We start from the raw sequence: 9990 nt of genomic DNA, 5'->3' as shown, positions 1-9990 counted from the left end.
TTTACGATGGTATTTAGACCAGTTTAGGTGCATCTCAGTTGTTCATCGGATACCTACTATCTCCCACGAGTACAAATACTGTGCAATTGCCAACCAAATATTAGCCGATGAAAATAGATCAACTAGTGTTTTTTGTTGAATACCGAGATCTAATGATCAAATTATAGCCCTCTAGAAGGAATCTTTCAAGGTGAAAAGCAAGATGTTTGACTTGCCGGGTGTAGCCTTGGTCACCCCTTTCTAGAAAAGCGAAATTAGAAGCTGACCATAGGAGTCGCTATTTTAAAGTTGGCAAGCGGTATCTGGGCTTGTTTAGGTGCATCTTAACTGTCCAATCATACCTGCTACCTCCCACCAACATAGGTCGTGTAACTCTACCCGCCAAGACATAAGCAAATGGAAAGAAACCAATTAGTGCTTTTTGTTGGAGAAGTTACACAATCAGCCGCTCGGCCAAATTCTTTTTGCAGCTCTAGCCAATATACATAATAGACATATTATACATTTGTCGGCTATTTTTTGACTGGATGCCTATTTATGTTAATTTCTCTTTTTTGTTTCTCCTGGAATTTGAATCTCAGTTTATATCCAAGGTTTGCATACTTCATTGACTACTAGATCACACTATTGAATGCTCGAATGAAACAAATTATCATAGTCTGATACCGGAATAAAAGCAAAAGAATAGGAAAATAGGAATACATTTTGGAAACCTTAAAGAGAAAAAGAATCCAAAACTTCTTGAATGTTGCTTTACATCCCCTTTCTAGAGTGACAACATAAACAAAAATTGTGTGGCTAACAAAAGTTGACTTAAACAGAAGAGGGGTCAGCTGAGTCGGATGCAGCTGCTCTTTTCTTTGCAAAATATTCCTCAGCTCTAGCAAGGTTCTTAGCTACTGATGGTTTTACCCATTTCTTTCTCCCTGGTAAAACAGTCAATGAACAACCAGCAGCCTCTAATTTCTCCTTTGCGGATGATGAAAAGGCGCGGGCCTTAAAGTTAAGTTTCACGCTTAGCTCACCGTCGCCTAAGATCTGGAAATGAGACATAAATCGGAGATATTATATACAGTGACCTCTCTATAATAGTCATCCTTTATAACAACATTTCACTATAACAACCACAAAATATCCAGACAAACAACGCCGTTGTAAAGAGGTTTGATTGTAGAGTTTAATATAGATAGGCGATAGCACTATAATGTCATTAGGCTTACGGAAACTATGTTATACAACCTACAAATCATCATAGTTTTGTTATATAATCTACTTTTAGGTGAACATAGGGGTTTGGGGAGTTGGATTTGATAAAAGAGGACTTTCGGATTTATGCATGGTTGGTCATCACTGGGACATGAAACCAATTCTTGCACAAAGGAGCTGAACAAACTCAAAACGTTTGCTTACAAAGCCGTGGTATTCATATACAACAGCTAAAATTTAAGTGCAAAGAAGCAGATGAGATATCCAGACAATTTATAGAACCATACTCCATCTCTTATAGCATTTGGCGAGCCAAGAAGAAGTATACCCTGAAGAGTTAATAGTTTAAAACTAAAATTGACTGATGCACTAGTTCACTAGATGTCCATACACATGCTGTCATGAGAGGAAGTATACACTTGACACTTGCAGTAGTTTCGACCAATATTATTATTCCATTAAATGTTCGAAGTAATCATGTGAACTAAAACCTCATGCATTCAGAAACTGCCCAAAAAATAAAGTTCTTCCGTTAGAACTATAATTGCTTTCCTCTCATTCCAATACACAGGATAAAAGAGGGAATTATAGGTTTAGCTTTTAGTTGTTTCAAAAAAAGTGGTGAGCCTGTGGGTGAGGGTGTTTCATATGAAACAGTAAGCTTCAGATTCCTCTGGTCAGGTAACGGTATACAGAATTATGAAGCCAGGTCAAGCAAGGAAGCCAATATTATACAATTGGATATGTGCTTCAATTCAAACCATAAGCCATTTCTACCTTAATAGTTTATTACTCGCACCAATGCTTTCTTAACCCTAGGTGATTTCTTCCCATCTGTCCAAACCTTGGTGGACAGAGTTACCCGATATCTATGCTGGTGGGAGGTAGCAAGTACCTCGTGGAATTAGTCAAGGTGCGCACAAGCTAACTGGAATACCACAAATCTAAAAGAAAAACAAGGGACGGATTTCGCTTGAGGAAAAATAGCCACTTCAGCAAACAGCAAAACCTACTGTGGCACTCAAAGAAAGGACATAATACTATCTTCCAACACCCAGGCAAGAGGTGGTTTAGTGATTGTTTTTGATATGACCAATTTTATGACTTTATTTATAATTTAAAAGAAAAAGAAAACATGCGACTAAGTGTAAGAACTTATTCTTAGTGGAATCACAGGTGCAACTAAGAAGCGGACTATTGTGGAAAGCATAAATACCCCTTTTCTCTTTTAAGCTAGGGGAACCAACTGGGGAAAGACACTATCTAGGTATGGAGAACCAATAAGAGGAATTTCAACTATACCAAATTGTTCAAATGGATATTATGGTTTGGGAAACTAGAAAAAAATTCGTGCACAGTATCACATCAAGAGAGCAGGACTTAATAACTTATATTCTTAATTCTTTTATGGTTATTTTACTTTACGACAGCACTACACCTTTATCTATAAATTAACCCATAACTCTAGGAATATGCTAAATACACATTCTAATGATTTCTTGCTTTTTAACAGTGTCATACAGAAATGAATGGGATAATCTTGTCTTTGTTTCCTTTTGAAAAAGTTTAATATTTCATACATTTAGAGAGAAAATTGTTTTTACTAGCATTTATAAACAGTGGACAACAGTAGGTAGATAGTTCTTAACCTCATGCTATACATGGCCTAGATAAATGAACATGTTGTTTAGCGTTTACAGTATACACACCGATAAAAAAAGTATGTACCCTGTTTGACAGCCTTGATGTATCTAATTAAGTGAAAGTAACGAAACAATGGAAAGTTGAGTCTCTGATTCAACAAGAGCTAAAGATACTACTTTGGCTTATTGCAGCGAAGAAAAATCTTCATTTTCCTACTCTTTAGTTAATAGCACTAAGGTGAAGACACAGGCAAAGCAGAATGCATAGAGTCAGCCTCATAGGCTGACCATAACTAGAGGCGGATCTAACCTTAAAGTATTGGGTTCAATAGCTTTTTTCCAAACCCAGTATTTTGTATTAAGAAATCTATCAATATTTACTGTAACCTAGTTATCATTGTATATTAACTTCTTGTTGCTGCAGGAATCCATAAAATTGAAATCTTAAATCCACCTTTGACTATAACATTCTCAAGCCTCATATCAACCATACGCCTCATATCGCAATTAACTTAATTAATCAATCCCGTGGGAAGATCTAACCCACGCCCTATTGCTATAAGTATTGAAAACTCATGCCGAATAAATGCTTTGTGTTTCCTTCTTCCTCGTTTTCTTTTTGGGAGACGCAGCTTCATCAGTGCAAATAGTCATGATGTCTCGTGCAAATTAAACCTTTCAAGATTAATTCACTAAGTTGAGAAAATAAGTATTCACCGATTAAATGATGAAGATTCGTTGTGGAACCAACATGCAACAAAGATAAATGTATAGTACCTTTAGTGGAAGTCTCCTTTCTCTCCCTGAAGGATTTATTAAACCCTTCTGCTTGAGGGACTCAAGTGAGACCTCTTCCCCTTCTTGAAATCCAGCCTCTTCTATGTCCTTCAAGTTCACAGGTACATATTTGGGAAGTCCAGCAGACATGCCTTTACAAAATTCAAATGCTCAGGTTGGCTGGAATATTGACATAATTTATGCATATATAACCAAACAACACTGTACTCCACACTCTACACGGGGTAAACGAATGAGCTTAGATTAACGAACTCGATATGCTTACACACATTCTACCTGCCAAGGTAGGGGTAAGGCCTGCGTACACTCTACCCTCCCAAGACCCCACTTGTGGGATTAAACTGGGTATGTTGTTGTTGATGATATGCTTACACACATGCATATGTTGGCATGGTAACGGAAATAAAAAACAAGGAAGAAACTCTTTGCCATTGTAGCACCAGCAAAAATAGAGAAAGAACTTTTTTCTTTTCACTGGATATGTTGAAAAGCTTTTAAGTTCTTACTTTTAGCCAAATCTTTTTTAATAACACCCAGCAAGGTATTCAGAAACAACTGGTATTCTTTTCAGTAACTATACCTTTTGCACATAAAAATGAACTTCACCTTACAGAGAGCTCTGTCTGCTTAAATTACATAAACCAGTTTGAGCCCACAGAAACTTCTGCTAATCTATTCATTAGGCATGGTACTTGTAGGTCATATTGATCTTGTTAAAATAGGATAGTACTCTAAAAAACAAGCTATTCGTCCTTCTACATCAACTCTTTTAAACCCCCGTAGTAGGATTAGGAGAATGATATCCCTTCCAAACACCAATGAAATCAAAGAGTAGGAGAGGTTCCTAGATAAAGTAATTAATGACTTCACATTATCCTTACACTTCTGAGTGCAGTCATATACTAATTACAATGTGAGGTCTTAAGGAGATGTATAAAGGAAATGACTCAGATATAAGAGATGACCATGAAGTAGATTAACTTTTGATTTGAAATTATGAACCTTCTAATATCATTAACATGTTTAATTTAGCTAGCTTATTCTATCTGCTTCTAATAGGTTATACAAATGAAATTGCTAGACAGCAATCTTGCGAATATGAGAAACGGGTGGCAAACATCTATAGTTGATGATATTTTGACAGATTAGCATAACCTGAGGGAAATCCTTAACGTAAGCAATTAATCACCTTATGAAACAGAATAAAGACCAGATTGGAAGTTTTACAAAGAGCACTATCAATTACTTCATTTATTAAGTTAAAATTGCCCAAAATAGTCAAAGTTATGACAAATTAGACATTTCAAAGTTGCCACACAACTCTAGGCATAACAATCATAATGCGAATGGATACAAGTTAGGCCGAAATGAGAAGACAGTTATGAATCTGCTTAGTAATACCAACAACTTGACATATTGATAAAAATACTTGGTCCAATATCCAACAACTCAACCTATACAAAGGGAATCAAGCCCTTTGACTAGGTTGGAGATATAAAGCTTCCTTGCAGGTTTGTGTGGTTAAGTCATTCCACATGTCAACATATTACAGTTCACAAACTCAGTTTTAGTTCCAAAACTTACTCTGAGTAGAAATGGGACTTCTTTTAGTAGGCGCTGGAACAAGAGAAAATTTTGGCCAAAGAATGGTTTATCTCATTCTTCCTAATCAAAAGAAGAAAAAAAGAATGGTTTATCTCATTCTAATTTTCCTTATGGACCCACTTTCATTAGTTGCTGAAAGAGAACCCTCGGAAGGGTGTATAGAATGATTATACTCGAAAACAGACTACGAGTCACCTTCTTTGAGCAATACTTTAGTTTTCAGGGAGAAATTGTTAAAAGCATAGGATAAAATATTACTTCCTTGTCCGAATACTGGACCGCTTTATGCTTCTTGCAAGCCAACCTTATGGCTAAAGGAAAGTGAAGACCACTTAAGTGCCACATTTAGACTAGAGGGTCAAGGCTCTGGCATTCTTTCAAATCAAAGAAAGAATAGCCCTTTGACTTGAGGGCCTTAACACCTCCTTAATATGAATTTTCAAATCCTTTTTCTTTTAGTATTGCAACTGAGAAAAGACAGATTTTAAGATACTCTGGCTTGATGTTGTCTAACTGTGCATAGCTTTGTTTCTTACTGCATATGTTGATCACTGTGAATAAATTTCTTTAGATTAATCATCAGTGTAGTTGAAGAACCTTATATTGGCAAGTATACATATGCATATATCCACCAGATGCAGATAAGACTTTTTATCATCCAATGCAAATTTGACTCTGTAGTGACAAATAACCAGAAGGAAAAATAAAAAAGTTTATAAAGAGAGAAACACATAGTGCACCCAAGCGAGTGGCCTTCTTGTTAATACATTGGGTTGAGAACCATGGAGGTCTCAGGTTTAATTCCATCTATCCAAGCCTTTGTGGATAGAGTTATCTGGCACTTGTGCTCGCGAGAGATAGCAGGTACCCCGTGGAATTAAGTGCATGCAAGGTGGCTCGAACACCACTGTTATTAAAACAAAACGCATTGCCAAGCTAAAGCTATAAGTTCTATAACAAACTAAATGCACTTATCCATAAACTCTTCAAAGCAAAACTATAACACAGCAAAAGGACACAGAAGCAAACAACAAACACAGAAAATTAAATCCAACCAAACTAAGAGTGCATAATGCAAAATTGAGCATATGATAAAATGTTTCTATTAGACACTTCCAACTCAAATTTTGGAAAAGCTTTTGCACATGATCCCAAGCATTCATTACGTAGATAAGTTAATCACTTAAAATATGTCACCTCCTTTAATTATGTATGTTAGCCTCAATAAGCAGAAAAACTACCAAGCCTGTCCCAATTGAGTATGATATGTAAGGTGACATATTTTATGCAGTTAACTTATTTACGTAATAGCGCTTGAAAACACGTGAAGAAGCTTTTTCAAAATTTGAGTAAAAAATGTCTAATAAGAACATGTTACCATGTGTTAAGGTGCTCAATTGACAAAAGGCCATAGTTCAAGTGTCTAAATGAAATATATTCGCGAGTTTAAGGGAGTTATCGATGTATTCTGCCCTATGTACTCTTATTGTTTGGATTTAGTTTTTCAGAAAATGTTTTCTAATTTTTCATGTTCGGTTGGTCAAAATCTTCGGAAAATATTTTCTCTAGGAAAATAAGTTCCTTAAAAATGAGGAAAATGACTTCCCTAGTGGAAGTACAGAAACCAAGTTCCACAAGTGGCATTCCACATTGATTATCTCCTTCCCATCCACCCAATGCCCCCAACCCCCACCACTTGACCACCCCACCTCCCGCCACCTTGAACCCCCACCCCATCCCACCCCCATAGTTTTTTACTAGATTACATATAAATGCTTCTGGAATAATATATATTTTTTTTGCTTACTCACCAAATATTAAAAGATAAGTAAGAAACCCTCTTGTTTTACAAGAAAACATTTTCTTTCGTATCAAACACACCCATAGTTAAGCTAAAGCTATAAACTCTATAACGAGCTAAATAATTTATCCATAAACTCTTAGGGGTCGTTTGGTAGGACGTATTAGAGAAAATAATCCTGATATTAACTTTGATATTATTTAATCCCTTGTTTGGTAGTGTTTTCAATATGTATAACTAATACCTGTATTAGTTATACACCTTATTTGGTATTTTTCTTATACATAGTAAAACACGGCATTAACAATAGCAGTACTATTCCTATTCGAATACGCCATATTCAGTACTAGTCATATTAGAATACACTCTATTCATTTAATACAACAAACCAAACAACAACAACGAACCCAGTGTAATCCCACAAGTGGGTCTGGACAACAAATCAAACGGACGATAAAAATAATGTCAACGTCACTAATCCCAGCATTACTAATACACCCTATTCGGTACTATTCTCATACACAAGGACACAGAAACAAACAACAAACACAGAAAAAACAAATCCAACACAATTATGTTAAACATATGCTAACAAAATTACCTCCAGCAATTCCTCTCATTTTGAGAAGTCTCCCTCCTACAAAGAGGCATTTGAACCCCTTCAAATCCCTTTCTAACCCATGACATTAACAATATAAGACTATTCCTATTCTAATACACTCTATTCATTTAATACAACAAACCAAACAAAAAAAAATAAAAATCCCAGCATTACTAATACATCCTATTCAGTACTATCCTTATAGACTCTACCAAACGACCCCTTAAATGCAAAATCATAACACTGCAGAAGGACACAGAAACAAACAACAACCACATAAAAACTAACTCCAAAAAGCCAAGTTAACATAACTATATTGAAGCTAAGTTTAAGAAATTACCTCCCGCAATTCCTCTCAACTTAGGAAGTCTCCTATAAAGAGGCATTTGACCTCCTTCAAATCCCTTTCTAACACCAGGTCCAGACCTTGATTTTTGACCTCTCATTCCAAAACCACAACTACCACCTTGTCCAGCTGAATGTCCTCTACCTTTCCTCTTTCTATTTTTAGTAGCCCCAGGTTGTGGACCCAAGTTATTCAGCCTAAATCTAACACTTCCACTTGCAGAATCACTTCCAGGAGCACTAAAAACTGAAACTTGATTGAAAACAACAAATGGGGTTCTTGTTCTTGGCTTAGATAACTTGATTGAAGGAAAAAAATTTGAACTTGACTTCAAGATTCTTGTATTTCCCTGGGGAAAAAAAATGAAATGGGGATAAATGAAATGTATAATAATTTGACAAATTGGTGCTCCCTCTGTCCCAATTAATGGTATACATTTTGTATTTCGACAGTCAAATTTGAACATACAATAATTTTTTTTTTACATATTTAGAAACTACAAGTACTATAGGTCACAATAATTAACAATTTAAAATATTTAAAGGGCATACGAATAAATTGCGGTCAAAGATTTTCTTGTTGTACTCTCAAAATATGAACAGTATCTCATAAATTGGGACAGAGGGAGTAAAAGAAAGAGAAGAAATAATTATACCTTGAATGATGAAGAAATGTGGGGAATAATGGAGGAGACTGAGAGGAGAGACGCCATTGTTGATAAGGAGAACTCAAAAGGATATGTTGAGTGTCCACAAGCAAAAGAAAAAAAAAGTGATTGAAATTTTAACGGATAGGGGTGGTTATAATTAGAGGTTTTTTTTTTTTTTTTGAAAATAATAAAAAAAAAAAATTGGTTACTCTGTCATCAATATTTTCATTTTTTTTGCACGGATTATTCTTCGAAGGCGTTGATATTTAATTTTTGCTCTTTGCTTAAAAAAGTGACTCAAAATACATTGAAGTTCTTGATCGAACGCCCGCTTAGTAAGAAAAATAATTTCGCAGTGCAAGGCTTCGTGAAAATTTTACCTTATAAGGCAGAATTTTTGTTTTTTTGCTCTGCCGAAATTCTAGGCCTAACTTTTTACCCGAATAGGCCTTTTTCTTTATAAAAACTCGCCTCGCGATTTTCTTTTTGACCGAGCGTGAATTCTAACCGTAACCCCTAATATTTTGGCGAAAAGACACAAATTAAAGACCAACAATTTGAGGGAGAAAAATTAAAGACCACCCCCGAATAAGGACAATCGTGCAAATTTTCCCAATATTTTTGATAAAATTTTATGGCCTGGCCAATTTGGATGCTGCCATTTAAGTGGTAGCCCAATATATTAAATTTTGTGCAGAAATAGCTGGTATGAAGCTTGTACGCAAATTTCAGATAAAATTGTGTTTTGAATGATGCTGGTTAATAAAGATATCATGTCAGTGTTTCGGTTATTCGTATTGTAAATTGAGGTATCATAGATGAAATAGATGAGGTATCATGTGGAATGAAAAAACATACCACGAGTGAAATAAAATAATTACATGTTGAAAATGAATAAATTAAATTGAGGTACCGGATGAAATGGATGAGATACCATAATTAGCATAATGAAATGAATAATTTACAAATTCAGACTTACAAGCTTGACAATATCAAGATAAAATTTTTGAAGTTTGCGACTACCAAGCCAAGTTCCAAACATTTTGTTTGAATCTTGGGACGGTCAAGCCTAATTGCATGTGCAAATGCTCAAAATTTGGAACTAACCTTAGTCAAATTTCAGAAAAATATAATATATTATGTCTTTCGGCTATTTTTTTGGGTATGATTATTTGTATCAATTTCCCCCTTTTAAATTTCTGTATTGATCCATGAACGCATTGACATTACGGTATCGTATAATTAAGTTTAGTCCAACAATACAAACGTTACAGCCCTTTCTGTTGAGGGGCCTCATGGATCCTTTTGGGCCCATATTAAAGCACAAGGCTTATGCCTAAT

The 9990-nt window shown here is 35.4% G+C and overlaps 1 protein-coding gene across 1 annotated transcript; it reads right to left on the bottom strand.

Moving 5' to 3' along the window:
* Nucleotides 1-685: 685 nt before the first annotated feature.
* Nucleotides 686-8813, bottom strand: LOC132067676 (large ribosomal subunit protein uL15c). The gene is made up of 4 exons (XM_059460976.1): nucleotides 8656-8813; nucleotides 7995-8349; nucleotides 3627-3778; nucleotides 686-1038 (listed from the first exon to the last, which is right to left on the bottom strand). Exons 1-4 carry the CDS (start codon nucleotides 8710-8712, stop codon nucleotides 814-816), a joined length of 789 nt encoding a protein of 262 aa, XP_059316959.1. The 5' UTR covers nucleotides 8713-8813; the 3' UTR covers nucleotides 686-813.
* Nucleotides 8814-9990: the final 1177 nt, after the last annotated feature.

Source organism: Lycium ferocissimum, chromosome 8, assembly GCF_029784015.1.
Source record: "Lycium ferocissimum isolate CSIRO_LF1 chromosome 8, AGI_CSIRO_Lferr_CH_V1, whole genome shotgun sequence".
Taxonomy (NCBI): domain Eukaryota; kingdom Viridiplantae; phylum Streptophyta; class Magnoliopsida; order Solanales; family Solanaceae; genus Lycium; species Lycium ferocissimum.
Note: the sequence above shows the minus strand (reverse complement) of the source record. Positions and strands in the feature narration are given on the sequence as shown.

Excerpts from the sequence above, each read along its gene's own strand:
- LOC132067676 (XM_059460976.1), bottom strand. The coding sequence starts at position 8,712 with ATGGCGTCTCTCCTCTCAGTCTCCTCCATTATTCCCCACATTTCTTCA. Across the intron at positions 3,779-7,994 it reads GTTGAGAGGAATTGCGGGAG|GCATGTCTGCTGGACTTCCC; the intron begins GTAATTTCTTAA and ends AATTTTGTAAAG. Across the intron at positions 1,039-3,626 it reads AAAGGAGACTTCCACTAAAG|ATCTTAGGCGACGGTGAGCT; the intron begins GTACTATACATT and ends TCTCATTTCCAG.